At 47.1% G+C, this 25,774-nt stretch overlaps 1 protein-coding gene across 2 annotated transcripts in view; it reads left to right on the plus strand.

Annotated features, from left to right (window-relative positions):
- Positions 1-25,774, plus strand: part of SERPINI2 (serpin family I member 2) — a 46,175-nt gene that overhangs the window by 4,724 nt on the left and 15,677 nt on the right. For both annotated transcript variants that reach the window (XM_081911242.1, XM_081911243.1), the window contains exons 2-5: positions 516-808; positions 12,260-12,487; positions 13,702-13,896; positions 17,198-17,393. In XM_081911242.1, coding sequence (XP_081767368.1) covers positions 516-808; positions 12,260-12,487; positions 13,702-13,896; positions 17,198-17,393 — 912 coding nt within the window. The remainder of the gene's footprint in view (positions 1-515; positions 809-12,259; positions 12,488-13,701; positions 13,897-17,197; positions 17,394-25,774) is intronic.

Genomic DNA, 25,774 nt, shown 5'->3' on the forward strand with positions numbered 1-25,774 from the left:
CCGTCACAGTGTTGCGCCAGTATTAGTTTAGTCATGCTGGCCACATGACCCGGAAAGCTGTCTGTGGACAAACACCGGCCTGAAGCAAGATGAGCACCGCAGCCCCATAGTCACCTTTGACTGGACTTAACTGTCCAGGGGTACTTTACCTATATGTTATGACAGGGTGTTTTATTCCCCTTCTCATTGCTTATCCCTTTACACCCTTTACACTTGCTTACATCAAACATAATATGTCTTGCAAATGTACACTACAATTCCTTCCTTCCTCCTCCAGTCCCCTGCAGACAGCAGAATGGCTTGTAGGACAAGGATTTGTGATGCTGGGAAGGTGCCCCCCTTCCAAAAGGGAGGGTGTACTCTGAAAATAGCAGTCTCTTGTATGAGGTTATTCTGGAAACAAAATCTAAGTGAAGATTTCATTGTGTTGGGGGGGGGGGAGAGGATAATTCCTAAAAGGGAATGGAAGCAATTTGACTATGCATTATTAAACCTCCTTTCCAACAATTCAACAGCTCAAGGAGCTACCGAACATTCTGCAGTACAATGAGGAGAGCTCTACTTCCAAACCTTCTCCTTGCTGTCACCGGAATCCACCTCACCGGAAGTCATACCTCCCAACCTGTGGCTGAAAGCACCGCACGCTTGGCAGTGGATTTGTCCCGGGTTCTTTCTGTCTCCCGGAAAAATGAGAACATTCTCTATTCTCCACTTGGAGTTTTGCTGGCCCTCGGAACAATCCACTTAGGAGCCAAGGGAAAAGCACGCGATGAGATCAGGCAGCTTCTCAACCTGCAAGGAAATGATGGTGAGTGTCTGCCCCAGCCTTCTCAAACCTGGTGCTCCCTTTCCCTCCACCTCCTGTTTTAGACTGCAACTTTCATCAGACCCAGCCGGTGTAGCCATCCAATGTTTGCAATCAGAATGATCTGGCTAGCTACCTGCTCTTCTTGAGTTTTGCTGTTGTTTGCTAAGTTGCATGGTAACAGTTAAATCACTTTTGTTTTTTATGTTGGGTTTTGTATTTGTAAGCAAACGGAGAGGGGTAGTGGGATGTAAATGCAACAATAATAAATGGAATAATAAATAATCATTGGTGTATGCACAGAGACAAATAGGTTATTTTTAAAAATATTATATACTACTTGTAGTGAACCGCTTTGACTAATTTCGATACAATATGGAAACCAACTACTGACACACAATAAAATCATTTTTAAAAGACATAAAAACCTCCGTTCCAATTCCCCTCTGCCTGGTTTTGTATGCCACACACTTCAACTGTCAGTGAGCATTCTGTGGCTACTGGATAGGCTCAGTCCTCAATGGAGAGGGGTTTGTTTTGTTTTTGCAGAGGTTCCTCCTCAATTATTTTGTCCTTCAAACCTTGAAGTTCTGCCCTACCTGCTGCCCATCTGGTGATAGCTCTTTCTTGTCCCTGAATGGTGTTGTTTCGGCTACAAAAAGATCCACATTCAGAGAAAGCATTCCCTTGCCTCCCAGAAAGAACATACAGTGGTACCTCAGGTTAAGTACTTAATTCGTTCTGGAGGTCTGTACTTAACCTGAAACTGTTCATAACCTGAAGCACCACTCTAGCTAATGGGGCCTCCTGCTGCCCCCGCGCCGCCGGAGCACGATTTCTGTTCTCATCCTGAAGCACTATTTCTGGGTTAGCAGAGTCTGTAACCTGAAGCGTATGTAACCTGAAGCGTATGTAACCCGAGGTACCACTGTAGTGCCAAAGTCAGTCTGGCTCCATCCACTGGTCAGTGGGGGAGCAATTATTCCAATACTCGTTTTCCTCTTCCCTTCTTATTCCTTTTGCATCTTATTTATTAGATTGTGAGCATGTAGGCAGGGATGCCCTCATCTTTTAATATGTGCACAGTGCTTAGAAAAAAAAGGTCTTTTATAAGTACAAAAACCAACAACAACATGTAGCTCCACTTCTCACTTTGGGCCTTTTCAAATCCCAAGTGTTCTGCAACAGTATGTTCATCCATGGAAAATGTAGATATCACCAAAGCTCTCTGAGGTTTCTCACTGTGAGTGACTTGCACAGTAGAGAGGTATAAGCCCTACCTCTTGTCTGCTGGCATGCAACACGACATTTTGCTTTCTGTATCTTGTGCAGAAGCAAAAGCAAACAAATGCAAACAAAACAAACCTTGCCTCCTATGAAGCTAAAAGGTCTGATAACTGAAGGCTGCTTTCAAATGCAAGGTCTAAGAAAATGTAATAGCTGGATATAATTGTTTGTATCTCAAATGCAGTTTGGGCAAAATGAAATCTACAAATCAACCCCAGTGTGCAAGGAACATATTTGCCATAGCTTAGTTTACTTTTTTTAAAAATAATAATAATAATCCTTTGACATCTATGGCAAATAATTTAAAAAACAAAACCTAAAGACAGATGGGCATCTTTGCGGCATTTCTTTTAGCCCTTTCACTGAAGATGTAAATCCACCCATTCAAGCAGATGATTGCCTACTATTATGGTTCATTTTTCCCCCTTTAGAAAATACATTATGAAATAAACCCTCTTTCCTCTAAATTCCTCCAAATGCCTTGCTATCAATCATGGACACAAAAGGAAGGTCTCTGGAATGTCTGTGCAGTACATGCAATCACACGATCTAGTGACGGAACAGGCTTAATGCTTGATTGGCTTCACACTGCTGTTTTTGTAAAAATGTCGCTCTTTGAGATATAAAGAGGGGCATGAAAGAGATCTTGGCCATGGTTTATTCTTTTCAGCAATTATCCTCCACCTCTGTCCTCTTCCCTCTCATTTGCTCTCTCAGTGAGGAGGAGTGACAACCATTTTTTGCTTTACCGATCAGATTGGGTGTCTCTGGTTAGCGGTTGACTTCTATATATATGTGAGCTCCAGCAGGTACACAGGCATGCCAGCTGCCAATGTCAGGCATGGTTGTTGTTGTTTAGTCTTTTAGTCGTGTCCGACTCTTCGTGACCCCATGGACCAGATCACGCCAGGCAATCCTGTCTTCCACTGCCTCCTGCAGTTTGGTCAAACTCATGCTGGTAGCTTCAAGAACACTGCCCAACCATCTCGTCCTCTGTCATCCCCTTCTCCTTGTGCCCTCAGTCTTTCCCAACATCAGGGTCTTTTCCACTGATGTAGTTCAATAATGGTTCTTGCCATTATCGCTGTGTCTTGCCCCGTGGGAACCCACCTACACTTCAGTGTAAACATATGAGATGGGTGTTCCATGTTGACTGATACTCAACCATGGACATTTCTCTATTTCACTTGTATGGGTCTTTCACACAAACAACAATTTTCATTGAATGTTTAGGCTATCCTCTGCACAGTGGAGAGAATGAATATCCTGTCGATTTACAAAGGCCCAGTAAATAGATTGTGTGAACTTACCCTGTTTATCATTGTGGGATATTTAAAATGCACTCAAACCAACAATTCGGATCTTGCTAGATAGGCACATGATAGGAGCTGAAGCTCGTGGAGCTTTCCTGTAAGTTTGCTAGAGAGAACACCGTGAGAGACACTCTCACTGTGCTGTAATAGGGGGAGGGTGTAGCCATAAATATTCTCTTACCTGCCTGGGCACATTCTCCTTTTCAGAGGCTAAGTCTAAGGTCCAATGCTCATATTCCATCTTAAGCTAGACTTAAGTATGTCTCCGTAACTGAATTACCATTTTAAGCCTGCCTGAACAAAGCTGCTGTATGTGTTATTCTTCAACAAGTATTTTGGATGAGAAAAATGTTATCTTTACCTTTTACAAGATTGTAAAAACCATGGAGAGACCTGGTCTGAATAGAGACATTGGATTCTTATCTCATTATACATGATAAAGCTATTTTTAGCCATCTCACCCCTTGCTTTTTCCTGTAAGACCAATTGCAGTTGTTAACAGTCGTCAGCAGGTTTACCACACCTATCAGCCAATCACCCATTCTCACCACCCTTCTGAGTAATACCGCTCTCCACCCTCTCACTATATATAAGGGTCTGGTGACTTCTGTTTCAGTGTATCTGAAGAAGTGTGCATGCACACGAAAGCTCATACCAATAACTAACTTAGTTGGTCTCTAAGGGGTTACAGGAAGGAATCTTTAAATTTTGTTTTATCTAATAAATATATCCTCTCCTAACATTTATTCACATCCCAGCAATCATCCTATACTGGGTTATCCCAGGTGTAAAGGTAAGTCATCCAGACATGATTAATAATCCGTATATTTCTTTTCCCAGTTTCCTGATCTGTAGCCAGACTATCTTCCTCTATCACATCATTCTTCACAAATGACTAAATATGTCTTTTAGCAGCTCAAACATAGCTTTATTATAAGGATTCCAGAAATAAATAAATCATTGTCACCTAGCAGAGAAAAATGGAAAACCGAATGCCCCAGGTCAGTGGATAGCTTGATGAATGTGTTGGCCATGTATGTGGTAGCTATGAAAAGGGCAAAATTCTTGTTAAGGATAATTAGCAAAGAGATTGAAAATAAAACTGCCGATATTAGAATGCCACCATACAAATCTATGGTGAGACGGTACTTGGAACACTGTGTGTCTTTCTGGTCATCTCACCTCAAGAAGGATATTGTAGAGCTGGAAAAGGGCAACCATAATGCTCAAAGGGTTGGAGCAAACCTTTGACGCCTTTTGGTTAAAGAAGAAAACGTCAATATGTGGGTGGGGGACATGAACGGGGTTGTCAATAATATGCCTGATGTGGAGAAAATGGATAGAAAAACATTTTCCTCCCTCAATTATAATACAAAATCTTGGGGCCATCGAATGAAGCTGAACTTTGGAAGATTCATGACAGAAAAAATAAAGTTCACTCAGGGCGCAAACAGTGGAGTTTGCTCCCACAAGAGGCTGTGATTATCATCAACTTGGATGGCTTTAAAAGAGAATAAAGGCAATCAATGGTTACTAGTCATAATGACTATGTTCTGTTTCTACTGTGGGAGACATTATGCCTCTGAATACCACTTGCTAGGAACGGCAAGTGGAATTAGTGCTGTTTCACCCAGGTTCTGCTTTTGAGCTTCCCATAAGCATTATAGCTACGGGACTGCCTCTCCCGGTATGCCCCACGGAGGACCTTAAGGTCCATAAATAGGTCCCAGGCCCTAAGGAAGTTAGATTAGCCTCAACCAGAGCCAGCGCTTTTTCAACACTGGCTCCAGCCTGGGGGAACGCTCTGTCTCATGAGACCAGGGCCCTGCGGGATCTGATTTCTTTCTGCAGGGCCTGTAAATCAGAGTTGTTCCTCCTGGCCTTTGGCTTGGAGTCAATTTGATTCCCTCCCCCTCTTTCTTTTTCCTTTCTCCTCTTGTGATGAGGCTGCATTTTAATTGTAATTGTTTTAATGTTGTATTTAATCTTGTTTTTAAGTTGTATTCATTCAACTGTTTTTATTATTGGTTGTTAGCCGCCCTGAGCCTGGCCTTGGCTGGTGAGGGCGGGGTATAAATAAAATTTACTATTAAATATTATTATCATCATCTGGTCTTCCTACCCAAAAATCAGCTTTAAAAGTCCCCAGACTTATTTGCCTGAAATCCAGCAGTTTTCTTATCCACAGGCAACCTCCTTCACATCTGCTCTTTTCAGAACAATGGTCCATAAAACACATGGGGAGATGAAGTGGTTTGCTCATCACCCACCCCAAAACTGTAATAGCTGTCCTTGTAGAGAAATCAGTTATCCTTCTGAAATTTGGCAGGATTCATGCTCTCAGAAGGAGCAACCATGCCTGCAAATTTCATCCAGTTTGGCCATACTAAAAATAGCCATAGCTAAAGTTAAGTCCAGCGGTGGAGTGGGGTAAATCACATCTTCCAACATAAAACCCCATGGATCATCTTGTCTGCAATCTGGCAGTCTAGAGGCTACCATGCTTCAAAATTACACACATTTTTGTTCATTTTTTTTAAAAAAAAGCTTTAGTTCATGTTTATTTCCTTATATGAGATGCAGCAGAGGAAATGAGGCAAGCCTGGACCCCTGAAGTAAATTGGGGAGCCTCTAAATTGCTGGGTTAGGTTGTTTTAAGGAGCACCAAATTAGAGTCTGAACCAAACTTTGTGGTCAATGCACGCATGCATCTCCACCATATAAGGTTTCAATTGTCTCCTTGTTAATAAAAGTTTGGTGATTATACCTCAAGTGCACATTTTACCACTAGAAGAAAAACCCAAATAGGAAACCCTTAAACCCTTTTTAAAGGGATATGTGACTTTAAGAGTGGAGGTTCATTAGAGTACATATAAGTTGTTCATGAAGGAAAGATCAGGATGACTAACACATGAAGTATTTTTTTTAAAAAGCTTCAATATCTTCTGTAACACCAGTTCTGAAAATTGTGCAGAGAGTCGTTTTGAAAGATAAATTTATATGTCATCAGAACAGCGCTTGGATGCTTTCAGCTTACTCTTAAATTCAACAGATCTTGCTTTCTCCTTATTTAAGCTTATTTTAATCCCTGCTGGAGCTCCCAGGACTTTCTATTGCTTTAGAAATGCAACATCTGACTTGCTAGATGGCAACATGAAGTGATATTAGGAGGAGTGTGAAATAATGCACTTTATCAGCCTTGTTCTTATGCAGCCACCGTGGTCTTAAATGAACAACCTGTGGCATGAAATGAGGATAATTCAGATTCAGTAGCAGGGGGTCTGTCGTACTGAATGCTTGCCTGTTGACAAGCTGCTGTCCCTCTCTGGTCTCAACTGTAGCCCAGGACCTATTCTGCCTCTTGCTGCCTCTATGGGGTTTCTGTTGTGATGCCATCAGACTCTTAATCTCAAGGTTATGGGTTCGACCCCCATCTTGTGGAAAAGATTCCTGCATTAACCCTTGTTGTCTCTTCCAACTCTACAATTCTTTGATTCTCTGATATGTGCTATTAGGACAGGAGTGCTGAAAAACCATTCCTTTGTTAGACCACTCCAGTGGTCAGCTAATTATAGTAAAGGATGGTAGTCAGTTGATACTTAGATGAAGCCCGGTCTTTACTGAGCTTTCATTGTGATTTGTTTGTGGGGAGGTTATAAGGGAATGAATATTCATCCTGAAATGATTGCAGGATTACACATCTTCCTGTAAATAATCCGCTCACTCCACATTCTGAAGTGCATTTTCCTATCATCTTCCTAACTGCAACTAACTTATTTTTAAGTGGATTTGTTACGCCAAGGCGACAGAGCTCTCCCTTGAATTGTGCTAACCTATATTTCTGCTGTGCTCGTGAATCCCTCCTGCAAAATACTGACAGTCTGGAGGCAATCTGACTTCTGAGAAAACATGCATAGGGTTGCGCTCTGCAAGCTTCCAATACTTTCTCATCCAAGTACAGTAATCTAACCCTGAGAGCATTGTCCTTGGAACTTTTCACCACTCAAGTGATGCAGAAGTTCTTATAATCTGCTTTCCGCATGGCTGCAGACTGAGCAAAAGAAAAACTACAAGTGGCAAGATGGCATAGCCATAACAATGCTATGTGAGTGTGCATGCACAGTACATTTTTAATAAAACTCATCAAATGCATTACAGCTTTTAAAACCTAGCATATGGGTAAATGGCATCAAGTTACTTGCAGGACCAGGCATCAGATTCCCATACCCCAACCCAGGCCACAAATAAGAGACCAGTGAGGCTGGGTTTGGGGTCAAAACAGGCCACAACTTTATTGAATACAGATGAAGAGTCTCTTTCTTTAAATTCCTAGGTGTTTATCTCAATAAAGACCTTACTTGGAAAATAAATACAACCCAGGTGGTTAAGAAAGCCCAACAGAGACTCCATATCCTCAGAGTATTGCAGAAGAACGATGTCAATCAACATTTGATGATCTCCTTCTACCGGTCAACAATAGAAAGTGTCCTTTCATACTGCATCACGGTGTGGTACACTGGTTTGACATCAACTGATAGGAAGTGCCTATAGGGTGGTGAATACAGAACAAGATATTTTGGGCTGTCCCGTGAATCCGCTGGATGAAATTGCGGAAGAACGTTGCCTCAGGAAAGTGAGGAAAATTCTCAGGGATTATTCACACCCTGGCCGGCACTTTCTTGATCTCCTGCCCTCAGGCAGAAGATATAGAAGCAGGATTAGTCGCACCAACAGCCGTGGGCTGTTAGGTTGCTGAATGAAAAGATAACAACAGGGCAACTGACTTTCGGGTTTGGTGGGTGTGCGTCAGTAAACAAGGGGAATTAAGACTAAAAGAGCTGAGTGGGGGGTGTTCGTGTAATCTCACTGTATACAAGTTGTACAAGCGACAATAAAGTATTTCAATTTCAATCAATGAAAGAGGTTTGGCTTGGGCATGGGGCAATCAAAATACTTCTGGCCCGCCCGCCAGAAGTGATGCATGGTCAGTCCAGATGGGGGTTCCTAAGATTTACATCAAATAGGTGACCCCTGCAGGGACCACCATCTGGGGGAGCACCCTTGGCCCTGGCCCCGCCTAGACATGCAGACATGGCCACTCCCCCATAACACTTTAAAGGGAAACCCCAGCGTTTGGAGGGGCAGGCGGAGACTACAACCTCCCCTCCATCCAAAACAAAGGATTGACCCGATGCCCAACCAGTTGTGACAATTGCAATGAGGTGGGCAAAACCAGGGGGTCCATGCCAATTAGCCCGGTGGGCAAATTCCTACCTGGCTCCTTAAAGGATGGTGACCGCCGTAGCCACAGCAAAGTCATTGACTATCAGCTTAAACCGAGGGTGAAGGAACAAACCTGGTGAAGGAACAAACAGGTAATGCCCCAGGTGCTGGCTGCTTAAATGGGCAAGGGGTGGAGCCGAGGGAAGCCTACCTGCTCCATCGGCTCTGCCCCCTGGTGCAGCCTCAGCCCCATTAGCCAAAGCCAGGTGCAGGCTAGGATCCTGTTACTGATAGACAGCCCTCATGGCCTATCAGGAAGGGCACCACTGTTCCATTTCCCTCGTTGGGGCCCTGGTGAAGCCTCTGGCATTCTGCAATGCTGCGGCACCAAAACGGGTGAGCGGACTCATCACCCTACTGCACAGTTTCAAACCATCATGCCAATGGCACTCATAAGGCCAAACTTCAAGACATAATATGGGGCTCTATAGCACTTGGCCCCCCGACATCTGTATGGGACTGAAGCTGGTTGCTGCAACATCTCTTTTTTATTTATTTTTGTTTTGTTTTGTAAATGTTTCACGCAGGTTGGACTTGCTGCGAAGTGTAGCACTGGCTGAGTCCTGCTCCAGCCACCTGCCACCTTCATTCCCCAGGGTGCCTCTGTGTCCCATGGGGTGTGGTTGGTGAAGACTTAGCTGGTGGTCTGCAGCACAGCCATCTTCCTGTAAAATGTCTTTAAAAAACCCTTCCCCAACCTGGTGCCTTCGTGTCCCAGCCAGCGTGACCAATGAACAGGATCTCTGGAAGTTGTAGACTTAAATGGCTAAGGACCACAATACCTCAAGCAGCATCTCTCTCCATATGAGATCATCTTCTGAGGCCCATGTTCTTCTTCCATGAGAGGTCTGGAGGGTAGCAACACGAGAACAGCCCTTTTCTGCAGTGGCTCCCTGTTTGTGGAATGCTGTCCCCAGGGAGGCTCACCTGGCACCTTCATTATACAGTCGTACCTCGGAAGTCGAACGGAATCCGTTCCAGAAGTCCGTTTGACTTCCAAAACGTTCGGAAACCAAAGTGTGGCTTCTGATTGGCTGCAGGAAGCTCCTGCAGCCAATCGGAAGCCAATTGGAAGCCCCGTCAGACGTTCAGCTTCCAAAAATAGTTTGCAAACCGGAATACTCACTTCCGGGTTTTGCGGCATTCAGGAGCCAAAATGTTCAAGAACTAAGCTGCTTGAAAACCAAGGTATGACTGTATATACATTTAGGTGCCTGGTGAAAACATTCATCTTTAAACACACCTTTGGCTGATAGACATCTGATGCCCTTTTAAAATGTGTTGTGGGAGGGGAGACTTTTTGGTTTGTTTCTGTTCTTATTTTTATTATGTATTTGGTGTTTTTTATGTTGTTCTTTTATATTGTGAACCACCCTAAAATCTATGAATGTAGGGCGGCATACAGATTTAATTAATTAATCAACAACAACAACAACATCTGGATGGCATGTGGTTGGGGGAAGTCTGCTCTAAAATAAAGATAACAGAAGTGGCCAGAAAGTGACAGGGTGACATGGGGGAGGGTCAAGAAACGGGCAAGATCCCTGCAGTGCACCCTGACTAGCCCCCTGCCTCAAACCTGGCAGCAATACTGGGGACCACCACACAAAACAGCAAACAATGTTTTGAATGTCTGGGCTATGGTGAGGGAGTTCAGGCCTTCCTAACCCTTTCCCTGAGACCATGTCAATTTCACAAGCTTACCATAACCATTCCAGAAGCCCTGTGCATCCTTCAAGACTCCTGGAACTGGCATCCTTCAAGGATACATTCATGAAGTTTGAATCCGGGAAAATTTAAGGGGCCCTTGTTAAATCTGCAAGGGCTAGATTTCTGCAATAAAAAGAAGGAAACATTCAAGACTATTAAGAGGAGAAAATGCTGATGCGCCTTCAATAATGGAACAATTCCAGAGGATATGGCCAGTAGCTTTTATGTCCAAGTTGATGCATTTTATTAGAGGGCATGAAGATAGACAGCAAAGTAGCATGGTTGTTAAAAACTGTGCACTAGGATGGTAAATAATTTGATGGCGTTGACCCATATGCTAGGTTTTAAAAACTGTAATGCACTTTAAGATTATTATTAGAAATGTGCTGTGCATGCATACACAGCATTGTTATGGGGTAGCTGTGCCGTCTTGCTACTCAAAGATTTCCTTTACCTCAGTTAGGGCCAAGGATCCGGCCATGCGGCAAGGTGATGATCAAAATGTCTGCACCACTTGTGGCTTGGCAGATGGCTTCTGAACTGGGTCACTCTAGCCACCTGTCTAGACTGTGTCACTGGCAGAGTTGGCCTGGTTTATAGCCAATTCATTAATTACATGGTGATCCTTCTCCCCTCCCCCCCCCCAAGGAGCTCAAGCTGATACACATGGCTGCCCCTCTGCCATCTTACTTTATCCTCACAGCAAACCAGTCAGGTAGGTTAGGCTGAAAGATGGTTCCTGGTTTCAACCAGAGCCACCCAGTGAGCTTCATGGCTGGAAAGGAATTGAATGTGGGCTTCCCTTCTCCTAGACCAAACTTCTTCAGACCAGTGCCAGCCTTCGTCAACATGGCCAGTGGCTGATGGGATATGTAGCCTAACAACAACTGGAGGGGGGGGGTAAAATAAATGAATGAATGACTGTTGTTGTTTAGTTGTGTCTGACTCTTCGTGACCCCATGGACCAGAGCACTCCAGGCACTCCTGTTTTCCACTGCCTCCCACAGTTTGGTCAAACTCATGTTGGTAGCTTCAAGAAGACTATCCAACCATCTCGTCCTCTGTTGTCCCCTTCTCCTTGTGCCCTCCATCTTTCCCAACATCAGGGTCTTTTCCAGGGAGTCTTCTCTTCTCATGAGGTGGCCAAAGTATTGGAGCCTCAGCTTCACGATCTGTCCTTCCAGTGAGCACTCAGGGCTGATTTCCTTCAGAATGGATAGGTTTGATCTTCTTGCAGTCCATGGGTCTCTCAAGAGTCTCCTCCAGCACCATAATTCAAAAGCATTAATTCTTCAACGATCAGCCATTTTTATGGTCCAGCTCTCACTTCCATACATCACTACTGGGAAAACCATATGGAAAATGAATGACTGGAGGGTTGGCACCTGTTGCTCCACCCATTTCTGCCTCTAGCACCACACGCCACCGGCTTGCGGCCTCTGGGTGATTGCCCATGAGTTAATGCGGCCCTCAACCTGAGAAAGTTCCCTCATTCCTGCTCTGCACCATTCTGGCTCTCAGATCAATGCTAACTTAATAGATAGGGATGTTGGACCAACCCGTCTGTTGTTTTTATCAAGGCTTTGCTCTCATTTTGCCTGAGTGGCTGGCTCATTTAAAAGCAAATTCGGTTCTCGGGAGAGGTGATTCTGCCATTCCCCATTCTTACTCTTTCTTTGCTCCAGGTATAATAGCATTTGTGTTGTGTCTCTTCATCTTTGCTGCAGACTTACCTGAGGGAGCACCTCGGCCAGGAAGCGGGGATTATGAACGCATGTCTGTATTGGATAACTACCCTATTACACAGCTGGTTTGTGTTCTTCAAATGAAGATGTTAACTCTTAACACTTATTTTCTTCAGGTGAAGCCTTCAAGCCGCTTCAGACACTGTTCTCCGTCCCCTCAGAAGGAAAGGCATTTACATTTAATCTTGCCAATGCCCTCTACCTTCAAGAAGGATTCATGGTGAAAGAACAGTATCTCCATAGCAACAAGGAATTCTTTCAGACAGCTGTAAAGCTGGTGAATTTCCAAGATACGAAAGCTTCCGCAGAGGCCATAAGTACTTGGGTAGAAAACAAAACAGATGGTAAAAAAAAGCTCCTTGCCCCTTTCTTGCATGGGTTTGCTTCCTAGTGCATGCTGGTTAGGCCTCGTTGCTTCTTTCAAAGGGCAGAGCTTGTGGGAACAACCACTAGGTGGATTGAGGCAAATGCCTCAGAAGGCAAAAATTGGGCGGCCGCAGCAGCGCCCCAAGACATTGAGCCCCTGTCCATTCGCCTCTTTTGTCTTTTGTTACACATACCCTTAGATAGCTTGCTCTCCTCAGCTGTACTGGAGGTGGAGGACACTATCCCCATTGCCAGCGCTGAAGGAAGGTGCAACTGGGGGAGGCGCCATTTTGTTATTTGCCTCATGCGGAAAAATGCCTTGGGCTAGCCCTGGAGTTAAAGGCACATTCACATGAATAAAAGAGAAAAAAATATTGGGAAATTCTGTGCAGATAGTGCAATTTAAGACTGTTCAAATTATCCTCCTTTTAAAAGATATTTTAGCTCCAAAATCCAGCCCAGCTTTGTATGCTCATTTCACTAATGTAATCTGACATTTTGCATATAAGCCATAATAGTAACCAAGGAGACCTAATAAGTACCACACTTATGATCCCTAAACTTCAGGTTTGTTTTAGGCATAATGCTTTTAAATTTATGTTATATATATATATATATATATAGATGGAATTATTTTTGTGTCATGGTGTACCAATTAAATGCATAATTTCTTTATGAAAATATATTTTAGTTCCACCTCCACAGTGAATGCTATAAAGCTAAAAATATGGGAATTGTCCTCTTAGTAAATTTTGCTAGTCTTAAGGAAATTCCTTTAAATTCTTACAAAAATCCCTACTGATGTATTACCAAGCAACACCCACCAAACTGGCCTTAAATTTCATTTCAACTCCCCCCCCCCAAATATATTTTTCCAAATATATTAATTTTGATTACACCAGCAAATAATACATAATGAAAGCCTATTGAAAGCGATATTAAAATGGACAGAGGTAAGAGCTGTTTGACAGTGGAGCAGTCTCCAGTGAGAGGTGGTGGACTTTCCTTCCTTGGATGGATGGCCATCTGTCATGTATTAGATCCCTGCATTGCAGAGAGTTGGACTAGATGACCCTTGGGTCCCAACTCTACAATTCTGAGATTCTATGCTATTGTTCTTATTTTGTCTTAATTTGCATCCTGGCCAATTAGAAAAACAGCTAGACACAACTGACAGTCTCTTTCTGCGCAGGTAAAATCAGGAACCTCGTGGCTAGTGGAGACCTTGGTCCCTTGACTAGACTTTTGTTGGTGAATGCCCTTTTCTTCAAAGGGGACTGGAAGCAGACGTTCAAAGCAGAGGACACCAGTTTGATGGCTTTCACTAAAAGTGACGGTTCCGTGACTGAGATACCGATGATGCATCTTCAGCTCACGGCAAAGCTTGGTAATTCAGACATTCCACTTGGTTTCACATGCATATACAGTGGTACCTCGGGTTACAGACGCTTCAGGTTACAGACGCTTCAGGTTACAGACTCCGCTAACCCAGAAATAGTACCTCGGGTTAAGAACTTTGCTTCAGGATGAGAACAGAAATCGCGTGGTGGCAGCGGGAGGCCCCATTAGCTAAAGTGGTGCTTCAGGTTAAGAACAGTTTCAGGTTAAGAATGGACCTCCAGAACGAATGAAGTTCTGAACCCGAGGTACCACTGTATATGAGTTTGTATGAATGGATGTGTAGATTAGTCCATTTCTGCTCTGGGTCGATTTCTCATGTGTTTATTCCTAAGTCTGTTCCGTATCATTTCCTCACCATGGTGTGATTCTTAAAAACAACAACCAATCTGTACAAAAATAATATCTAAACTCCTACTTAACTATGTATTTTAACACAAAATATGTATTCAATATCATATGTCAATATCCTAAAATAGACATTTTATAAATGCATTCTGGTACGCTTTTGGAGACATGAATTGCATCACAAAATTTTAGAGAAGTGCAAAATCTGAAGGTTACTTATATTCCAATCTGTTTATCAGATCAGCCAATTACCGTATTTGTCCATCTTTAAGACGCCCAAATTTGGGGACTCAAATTTAAGAAAACGGGGGGTGGCACAGAGTTGTGAGCTTTTTTGCAGGGTGGGGGGGAGGATTACACAGGGTTGTTTAGCTTTTTTTTTAGAGGGGATTGCCGAAAATCACTCACTTGCACACATTGCGAAATCCACCTCCTGTCTGTCCCATTGCCAGCAGAAGCTGCCAATCGCCTGCCCACCCACTGACGCAGCAACCAATAACACACATAATAGCCGCTGACAGCCACAGCAGCAACCAATCAAACACCCACCCTATGCACTACCCATGTATAAGACGACCCCCACTTTTTAGCATGATTTTAAAAGAAAAAACATAGTCTTATACAAGGAAAAGTACAGTAGGTTCTGTTGAACTCTGAGCCTACTTGCATCAGGACCATGAGTTCCTGTGTGCTTATCTACCTGTTGCCCAAAGCTACCATTATTACAGTCACTCAGGGCTCCCCCCCCCAGGGGGAACTTGCAGGAACTTTGTTCCAGCATCCCTCAGGTGGGCACCATTGCCATTCTAAGAGAATGAGGGAGGTGTTCATCGTGAGTTCATGGTGAGCTCTCTCTCTCTTTTAGAAAAATAGCACTGCAGTTAATTATTGAATATTTCCTGTGACAAGTATCACATTCTATCCTGTGCCATTTTAAAACTTCCTTTCTTCGTTTCTTTTCTAATTGTTAATGTCGTTTCTTCTAATCTTCTGGTGGCAGTGCACCGCATGCTGTGAACCTCAGCACAGAAGTGTTGGTATGACAGTGCCGTTTTAAATGTGTGGTGTTTCGCAGGGGATTTTTCCCCCCACGAAATGCAGACGCTTTCAAAGAGAAGTGGCAAAGCAGATCAATGGACGCTTTCCTCAAAATTGCGAAGTAGCAATAGTGACATTCCAATTAAATCATGCCCGTGTACAAGACAAATAATTTCCACATCTCAAGATCTCTGCTCGTTATTTCTGTCTCTTTCTCTGAATCTAACCTGATGTGTTAAATTAATCATGGACGGAGCATGTCAAACTCTTTCCCTTCCAAAATGAAGGACTCATGTATGCATTTCAGTTTATTAGTGAGTTTGATCCTGCTTTATAAGGCAGTAGGGGGCCTTGAACCAGGGACTGCGTGGCTGAGGTGCCCATGCTTTACCTCGCTGCACCACTGTGGTAGCTTATCAGGAGAAGCACCTGCCTCCATGCCATTACTGCAGATGGCCAAAGTCAGTTATCAATTCAGCCATGGTCAAGTGACTCAAGGAACCAATAAGGTTCCACTTGGTCTTATAAAGCTGTTGACTGTTCTCAGTGGCGGAGGAAGGGGTGTGTGGTGGGGGCGGACCACCCTGGGGTTATCCCTGAGGGGCGGGGGTTGACATTCGGCTTGTGGTAGGCTTGGGAGTCACGGGCGTGTGTCGCACTGTTGCCCCATTCTCCTGGCTAGAGGAGGCAGGCAGGGGGCAGGACGGGAAGGAGGCAAGCGAGCAAACCACAGAGGGGGTGGGAAGGGGAGAGGAAGGAAACAGGATCAGTGGGTGTGCCTTTCATTCTACCTGGAAGACGAGCGCCTACAGCTCCACCCCGGCTGCAGGGCACGTGCTGCTCCGTGCACCTGAGTGGCTATCCAGTGCCTGGGAGGGCGCCCTCAGCCCCCTGGGAGCACGTCCCTCCCCCCTCAGGAGCATGCCCACCCTGGGCAGCGCGGGCATATGCTCCACCACTGACTGTTCTGCCTCCTCACTCTCCAAAAATTGATACTCAGAAGTGCTCTGGCTACCTCACTTTACAGAGATGTCTAAAATACATGCAAAATTGGAACCTGATGGCAGAGCATCTCTTACATAATTTAAGATGCAACACAGAGATAGGTGTGAACACTAGTATTGTCTTGTCTTCAGGCGTGGTGGAAGGCGGCCTGATGGGACCTGATGCCTGCCAGGGGATCCCAGGCTGACTCAGCCCTATCCCCTCCCTGGGGGAAGGGATGAAGCTCAGTGGTAGAGTGTCCTGTCCCGGCTGGCTGTGCCCATGGCAGAGTCTCCCCCTGGCATTTGTGAAGCATCCTGAGCCCTGGAGGAGGAAGGAGAAGAAGGGCCTTGGAGGCCAGCCAAAAGCGGAGCAGCTGCCCCATGGAGCCAGTGGCGGAGCTAGCCACTTGGGCACTCGAAACAGCGCACATGTCATGCACCCAGGGGTGGAGTGTGCCAACCAGGGCAACAATCGGTGCAGTGATCGATGCCCATTGGGGGCGACTGGGGTGGCAATCAGCATCCAGGAGTGTGATTGGTGCGATGATTGGCGCCCAGGGGCGTGCCACAGCTATCCACCCAGGGGGGCTTTTATCACCCCCCCTAGAGATGACACCAGGGGTGGACCGCCTCCCCGCCCCCCTTCCTACACTCCTGGCAGCACCTGTAGGTGTTCTGCCTGTGTATTTGGCAGCCAGCTGGAGGCTGGCTCAGCTGGCATAGCTGAGTGGAGGGATGCCTCCATTCAACCCAAACCAGCCACAGTCTTTTGTAAGGGAGGATTGGATTGCTCTGTAAATCTTCACCGTGGTCTAATGAATAGTCTGAAGCCTCTTTCATTTGCTCTTGTTTTGCCACCTCTCTCCTATTACAGTCCGGTAATTAAGACTTTTGCACATTTTCTATTCTTTGTTTTAGGTCATTTCTCTGACCATAATGTCAGCTACCAAGTCTTGGAGCTGCCGTACAAAGGAGAGGAATTCAGTTTCGTGCTGATCCTTCCAGCAGAAGATGTGCCTATAGAAGAGGTCGAGAAACTCATTACAGCCCAGCTGATGAAAAGCTGGTTTGTTGAGATGGAAGAGGATGAGGATGTAGAAATCAGCCTTCCCAGGTATGACCCCTGTGACGATCTGGTCTTCCTCATTATCCATTTTGGTCTTAAATTCTTCTTGTGGAAAAGACACTGAAAAGGGCAAACTGATTTACTGACCTGGGAGCTTTGCAGTTATTTAAGCTAATGGCAGTTTGTGTTTACTAATTTCTCTAGCGAATGTAAATGAAATTAGGGCCTATATTAAGAGTTGACAGGTACAAAATGTCTATTCCTCCAAGAAGCACCGTGAAGCTGGTAATGGTCCCATGTGCTTTTACTGCCTTGATCCAGAGATGGCACCCCAAATGTAGATGACTTCCAATTCCCATCAACAGCCAATGGTCAGGGATTATAGGATGTATAGTCCAATGACATCTAGAGGGCCAAAGATTCCCATCCCTGCTTTAATCCCTTTTTTCTTGTACTTACTGTCCCAACTGTGTCTGTTTTTAAATGTTAGCATGTGTTGCTAGTGTCTTGGTGGACTGCATGGTTGGCTGAGTCCTTCGAGTCCTGTATAGCTCAGAATAAACTGGAGGAGGGCTTGGTTGTTTGTCAGGAAACCTGAACAGAAACACTCAAATTAAGGGCTGAGAATAGGCTGCAAGACCTACTGGTTCCATAATACATGCAACCTGAAGTTTAAAATAGCCTGGTGCAAAATAAATGAACCAGTAGGTGGGAAAGAATCTTCAGCAGTGTGTAAAAATGGAGGGCTCAGGGAGCTCAGATAGTGATCATTTCTGGAGTGCTGAATAGAAACACCAGCACCCTTGTATTTTCACCTGCAAAGAGTTGTGGGTGGGTGAAGGAAAAAAGATAATCTGGGAAAGCAGAACAAATGAAGCTGTGCCTGTTAATAGAGCCAATTCATCTTTAAAATATGGGTAAAGAGGAACCAAGGGCATGCTAGTAAAAGATACAAACTTAGATCCAATCCATAATTTAAGCAGAAAAACCAAGTAAAATAATTACTACAATTACTATACTCCAACCACTCTTATTACAATCAGGATGATTTATTACTGTATATCCCTCATAATACATCCAATGAAACTGTCAAAATGCGCCTGTCATAGCTTTCATATAATATCTATAAAGAAAAATTCAAAATCTATCTGGTGTAGTAAATCTTCTGCCATCACATCTCCACTTGCATGGGAGTAAACCCAATTGGCCTTAATGGAATTACTCCTGCGTAGGCACATATAGTGTTGCATTGTCACACTACCAGAGCCAAACCTCATTAAAATGCCATAAAAGGCTTCTTAGATATATATTTATATTTCACCCACAAATTAAAATGCTTCTCCTTATCTCTCATCTTGCAAAGCATGTATAGGCTCATCAAGGACATTGTCTGTCTGAGCCTTTGCATAGATAAATGCAGACTCCTTACTTACCATTGTACAGTGGTACCTCTAGTTGTGTTCCGCTCTTGTTATGGACTTTTAGCTTACAAACGCGGCAAACGCAGAAGTGTTTACTTCTGGGTTCGCCCCGTGCGCATGCACAGAAGCGATCGGTGCGCTTCACGCATGCGCAGAAGTGATCTTCACGCTTCATGCATGCACAGAAGTGCTTGATCATGCCACACACATGCTCTAGTTGAGGATTTTTCGGGGTGCAAACGGCACCCCGAAATGGATTAAGTCCACAACTAGAGGTACCACTGTATCTGCAACAACACCCTCCTCACCACAGAGACCTTGGATCCAACTTACAACAGAAGCAGTAAAACACCCTCCCCTCCAATAGGGATCAATATTTGGGAAGCTTTTAAGATCCCTTCTCATCAACTGGTTTTGGAGAGGGCCAAGGCTCCATGCCTCTTCCTCTAATCACCAACTGCAAAACCCCATTGCCATAGATGCTCGTCACATCTAGGATTGGCAAAGGGAGGCCAGATGGAACTGCTTCGAAGGGAGGGATATTCCAGGGCCCACCATATTCTGATTCTCCAGCTTGAATGAAACTGAGACATAAAGAAAGAAAATTATCCGTGGTGGACCAAAGATACCTTAATGCTTTTTTGCACAGCCCAATTCCATACCTTTGTAGAGGTTGTTCCATTAGGGTGAATGTGTCCCATCACCTTTAGTATTTCCTCAGCAGGTCCCCGCCATCTTTCTTATGTCCAGATCAGGGGGCAGCAATTTCTGTCAGCTTCCTCCTCCTTAATTTCTGTGTTGCCCATGTAGAACTCAGCTGGGAGGTGGGCTGGGTCAAAATTAGAATTAGTTGGCTCTGCCTCTCATTGACTTGGGCTCCAGCTATTACTGGTGTCTCTGCCTTGCACCTAGCTGGTTCTAACAGGAATCAGCCGACACTGATTCTATATTGTCAGGGTTTCTGGGAGAGAGGAGGAGATGACAGAGGAGACGGAGAGCGAGTGGGAGGAGGGGCAGAAGGATGAGGAAGAAGATGACGGAATTCTGAGGGAATCCACGAGTCTGAGCAGCGAGTCAGAGGATTCTCAAAAGGGGGTTACCTTAATCAAGCAAAAGGGAGGAGAAGGGAGAAGCGGAGAGGAGCCCAGTGGAAGACAGACGCAGCAAGAGGCGTCTCAGCCGGAACGGAGTAAAGGGGGTGGAGTCGTCAGCCTCTCGGAGGGAGCAGGATTAGGAGAGAACAGAGAAAGGGGGTTGGAGCAAGGTGTTCAGCCGGAAAGGGTGGAGAGCAGAACAAGGGGTGGTGTAGCGGTCGAAAGAAAGGTCAGCAGCAACGTACGCGCGCCAAGTTCAAACGTAGAGGCGCGCGGAAGTGGAGAGAGCTCAGGGGAGGAGCCCGGCCCTAAAGCCAGAAGGAGGGGGGAAGAGGCGGCAGAGGATTCAGCCTCAGGCGAGTCACGGAGAGAGGGAACCCAGGGGGGCAGGAAGACCCTGCGGAAAAGAAAGGAGAGGAAGAGGTGGTCTAGAGCCAGGCTATTAAGTTGGTGTGGAAGAGGGGAGGAGTCAGAGGGGACTTCAGCGGTCTAACGTGACAGACGTACGGCCACGATGCTGAACTGTACGAGAAGCAGAAATCTTCAATAAACTTTTCCTGTAAATAAACTGCAACGGAGTGAGGTCTCTTGTGAGCTGGGACCCGTCCTGGGTGGCCGTGACAGTAAGTCCCCTCTCTGAAAGCAAAAAATTTTTTTTTGCGAAGCTCACGAACGGGAGCAGCCATGAGCGCTGAGGAGCAGCTGGTTGCACTGCGGGATCAGGTTACCGCTCTCACATCGGCAGTCATTGCTTCGCAGAAGAAGAATGACGACTTGGAGAAGACGTGCCAGGATTTGCAGGCAAGGTGGGAACACGCAGACAGGGCGGGGGCCCCAGGTTCCAGAGCGGAGGGCATTGCGCTTGGACGGAGGGGGGGTGCCCTGGTTCCGCATTTTAATGGCAACTTGCAAGACTATCCCAATTTCAGAGCGGACGTCGTATATGCACTGCATTTACTCCGTCACGATTTTAAAGATGAGGAGGAGAAAGTGGGGTTCATTGTTTCGCACCTGCATGGGGAGGCCAGGGCTTGGCTACGCAATCTGTGGCGCGAAGATGGACCGGCCCGTCGCAATTCAACTGCGTTCATCAAAGCGATGGATTCTTGTTTTCAATCCTCTGTGGATGTGGACATTGCGCGCCGTCAAATGCACGGGCTGAGGCAGGGGAAAGCGACTGTGCGCCAATACCACTCTAAATTTTTTGCATTGCTCACCGCCTTAGATTGGCCAAAGGACAGTAAGCCGGTCAGAGATCTTTTTTGGGAGGGATTGAGCCCCCCCATCAAGGATGAGATCGCTAGGGGGGACAGACCCCAGACCCTAGAAGACGTGGTGCAACGGGCTTTAGCTATTGGAATTCGACATGAGGGACGTCCGTGGCACGAGGAGGACGGGCCCCAAGCGCGTGCGCAAGCGAGGACTCTCCCTTTTGTGCACAGGGATTTCAGCCGTGCGCACCCCTCGCCAATGGGGAAGGACAGCGAGGAGCCAATGGAGATTGGTGGTGCTAGGGCTCAGAAGCCATCCCAGAGCCCTGTCCCTGGTGCAGCCAGAGCGAAGCCTCCTAGAGGAACCAGGAAGTGTTACATCTGTGACAGTGCGCACCATATGGCGAAAGAGTGCCCCCAGAGGCTCCAGAAGCACACTGCAGCACTGGCAACTGTAACAGCAGAGGTGCAACCAGGGGAGCAGCTTCAGGGAAACGACAGTGCCTGGCTGGAAGCAGAGCTACTGGGGCTCAGCCAGGCGGATCTGTAGACAAGCCCCCAGCATCACTGCAGAGCGTGGACCCTTTGCCTCCCAGACCGGCAGTTCTGCTCACAGCAACACTCCAGTTGCCTGATGGGAGACTCCTCGAGGTTCCAATAACGATCGATTCGGGAAGCAACGCCGACTTCGTGGGACTGCAGTTCGTTAAGCAGCACAACATGGCGCTCCTGCCTGCAACGACGCCTCTAAACGTGGTCACGGTAGACGGCAGGAAGTTGCTGGGGGGGCAAGTGGTGCAGCAAACCCCTCCCATGATGATGCAGATTGGCAACCATCGAGAACTTATTAGTTTCAATGTCACCCACTTATCGGACACACCCATCGTGTTAGGCATGAGTTGGCTGGAGAGGCACAGTCCCGCGGTTGCGTGGTACCAGCGGCAGATCACCTTTTGTTCATCGTATTGTGCTCAGCATTGCTTTCAGACCGATCAAGGAGGAGAAGCCGAGCAGCAGTTGCATCTGGGTATGGTGCAAACGGTGCCTCACAAGTACCAGGACTTCTTGGAGGTTTTCTGTGAGAAGGAAGCTGACAAGTTGCCGCCTCACAGACCTTACGACTGCGCGATTGATTTAGTGCCAGGGGCGCAACTGCCTGCTGCCAAGCTGTACTCCATGTCGGAAGACGAGATGCAAGAGCTTCGGGAGTTCATAGACCATAACCTCAAGCGAGGTTTCATCCAGGAATCTAAAGCAGCGGGTGGCAGCCCTGTGTTCTTTGTGAAGAAGAAAAACACGCCCCAAAAAAGGCTTATAGTGGATTACAGGTTCATAAACAGCTTGACTAAGCCCAAAGCTTTCCCCATGCCCAAGATTGACGACCTTTTAGCGACCGTCAGGAGGGGCAAGATTTTCACCAAGCTGGACCTACGTGGAGCTTACAATCTCATCCGCATCCGGAAAGGAGATGAGTGGAAGACCGCCATGTTCACCCCTCTGGGCACATACGAATACAGAGTCATGCCTTTCGGTCTCCAAAATGGCAGCCACGTTTTTCAAGCATTTATGCACCACGTGCTAGCAGGTCTCCTCTACAAGAAGTGTGTCTGCTTTCTCGACGATATCCTGATTTTCTCGGAATCGCCGGAGGATCACGATAAGGACGTGAGGGAGGTCCTGCAGAGGCTGAAGGACCACAGGCTGTACGCCAAGTTGGAAAAATGCCAGTTTGATGTCAGAGAGGTTGATTTCCTTGGCTACAAGTTGTCCGACGAGGGACTGGCCATGGACAGGGCTAAGGTTCAAGCGCTGTTGGACTGGAAGAGCCCTCGAAATCGGAAAGAGGTCCAGAGGTTCATCGGCTTTGCCAATTTTTACCGCAAGTTTATTAAAGGTTTTGCGAACGCGACGGCGGCTATCACTGACACCCTCAGTTCCAAGAAGAAGAAGTTCGTCTGGACCGAACAAGCGGAGCGGTCCTTCCGGACGCTTAAAGGTCTTTTCGCCTCCGAAGAGCAGCTGCTCCACGTGAATCCCGGCAGACCCATGCGGGTAGAGACCGATGCGTCAGACAGAGCGGTTGGGGCCGTTCTTTTGCAAGAGGATTCACAAGGCAACTGGAGACCGGGTGCGTTCTACTCCCGGAAGCTCAGCAAGACGGAGCGCAATTATACCATATGGGACAGGGAGTTGTTGGCCATTCATGCAGCTTTCAAAGCGTGGCGACACTTCTTAATAGGAGCCAAGCACACGGTGCAAGTCCGCACGGATCACAAGAACTTAGAGTATTGGCGGACGGCTAAGTTACAGACCCAGCGACACATGCGCTGGGCGGAGTTCTTTGCGGATTTCGACTTCAAAATAGAATACATCCCAGGAGACTCCAATGTTATTGCAGACGCGCTGTCCCGAAAGCCGCAATACTTGGAGGAAGCAGCTCCAATCGCAGCAAAGCACATTTTCGCACCGCAGGCGTGGACGTGCGCTACCATCGCAGTCGACCTGGACGCGGTGCGACGCGCGTTGCAAAGGGATCAGTTTGCACAGTCCAAGATGGAGGAGCTACGCGGAGGGTCGCGAGACAACGATGAGTTCCAATTGCAAGATGGACTTTTGACTCGTAAGGGTGCCCTTTACGTGCCCACCGACGATCTTCGAGCCAAGGTTCTGCAACAATTGCATGACGCCCCTAGTGCAGGCCATTTCGGCAAAGAGAAGACGATGGAGTTGGTGGCTAGAGACTTTTGGTGGCCCCAGATGAGAGGAGAGGTGGCGGACTACGTCGCCAGGTGTGATATCTGCCAGAGGTCCAAACCAGTGCACCAGAAGCAGGCGGGATTGCTAGAACCGCTGGAGACACCGCAGCAACCGTGGGAGAGGGTAGCGTTGGACTTTGTTACGGACCTGCCCAGCTCCAGAGGTAAGACGGCGGTGTTAGTGGTGGTGGACTTGTTCACCAAGATGGCGCATTTCATCCCTTGTGCCAAGGTGGCGACGGCAGAACAGACCGCAAAGCTCTTCATCGATCACGTCTTCAGAGTGCATGGACTTCCGCAGTCCGTCTTGTCCGACAGGGGGCGCCAGTTTGTTTCCACTTTCTGGCGAAAGCTTCTGGGCATCTTGCACGTCAAAATCAACCTGACATCGGCGAGACATCCACAAACCAACGGTCAAGCGGAGAGGGTCAACGCGATCATGCAGCAGTACCTGCGGTGCTACGCCAACCAGCGACCTGCGGCGTGGGTGGACTATCTGCCGATGGCTGAATTCGCCTACAACAACACGAAACACGCATCCACCGGGGTGACGCCTTTCTTCGCGAACAATGGCCGTCATCCCAGAACCTTCCCGAGATTTGCGGCACCAGGAGGGGGGGGGCCTCAAGATGCCGACCAGTTTGCAGCGGAGTTGCAAGAGGTGCACGAGGAGCTGCGGAGACATTTGGAGCTGGCAAAACAGGCGTATAAGGTGCAGGCCGATAAGCACAGGAGGGCGGGAGAGGACATCCAGATTGGGGACTGGGTGTGGTTAGCAGCCCACGCGATGCCGGCCAGGTCATTGGCCAAGAAGAAGTTAGGACACAGGCAGCTAGGGCCATATCAAGTTGAGGCTAAGATCAATCCGGTGGCTTTTCGTCTAGCCCTTCCGGAGGGTTCCAGGGTGCACCCGGTCTTTCATAGGTCGGTGCTCACTCCCTACAAAACCCCACACAGGTTTCAAGAGTCAGGAGCACTCCCAGAGCCACGTAGGAGGGCGCCTGAGGGGGGGGAATCGCCAAGACCAGAACCTCTTAACGGGGTCACAGAGATACTGGACTCGAGATGGGGGGAGGAGGGAGTTGAATATTTTCTAGCCAGGGAAGGCACTCCGGCCTCTGCCAATAGCTGGGTGCCGGGTTACGCGTTGGACGAACCCCTGTTGAAGGAGGAGTTCCATGCACTTTTTCCGCACAAGCCCATGCCCGAGGAGTATTTTGATGATTGGCTTTTCACGCCCACTTTGTCAGACAGCACGTTCGAGGGTTTCTCCTCACCCGAGGGCCATACGCCCGAAACAAGCCCGACCAGGGATCCGAGACTGGGGGGGGAGGAGACAGGCCCTTGTTGGTGGGTGGATCAGCCAAGGGAGGCATGGAGTCAGAGATGGATGGTAGGTCCTTGGCAGGCAGCGCCAGGAGAAGCAGTGATGGAGGAAGAGACTGTGATGTCTGTGGGTGGGGAACCCGAGTTCGAACACACATATACGGAGATGACAGAGGAGAACGTTGAAGTGGACAACTTGTATCCTGAACCGACCCCGGAAGAACCACGTTTTCCTCAACCTGCACCCGGCGAGCGGGAGGGGGGAAGGGGGGGCTTCGAGGGGGGGATGGATGTCAGGGTTTCTGGGAGAGAGGAGGAGATGACAGAGGAGACGGAGAGCGAGTGGGAGGAGGGGCAGAAGGATGAGGAAGAAGATGACGGAATTCTGAGGGAATCCACGAGTCTGAGCAGCGAGTCAGAGGATTCTCAAAAGGGGGTTACCTTAATCAAGCAAAAGGGAGGAGAAGGGAGAAGCGGAGAGGAGCCCAGTGGAAGACAGACGCAGCAAGAGGCGTCTCAGCCGGAACGGAGTAAAGGGGGTGGAGTCGTCAGCCTCTCGGAGGGAGCAGGATTAGGAGAGAACAGAGAAAGGGGGTTGGAGCAAGGTGTTCAGCCGGAAAG

This window comes from Podarcis melisellensis (assembly GCF_964234715.1).
Source record: "Podarcis melisellensis genome assembly, chromosome: 5".
Taxonomy (NCBI): domain Eukaryota; kingdom Metazoa; phylum Chordata; class Lepidosauria; order Squamata; family Lacertidae; genus Podarcis; species Podarcis melisellensis.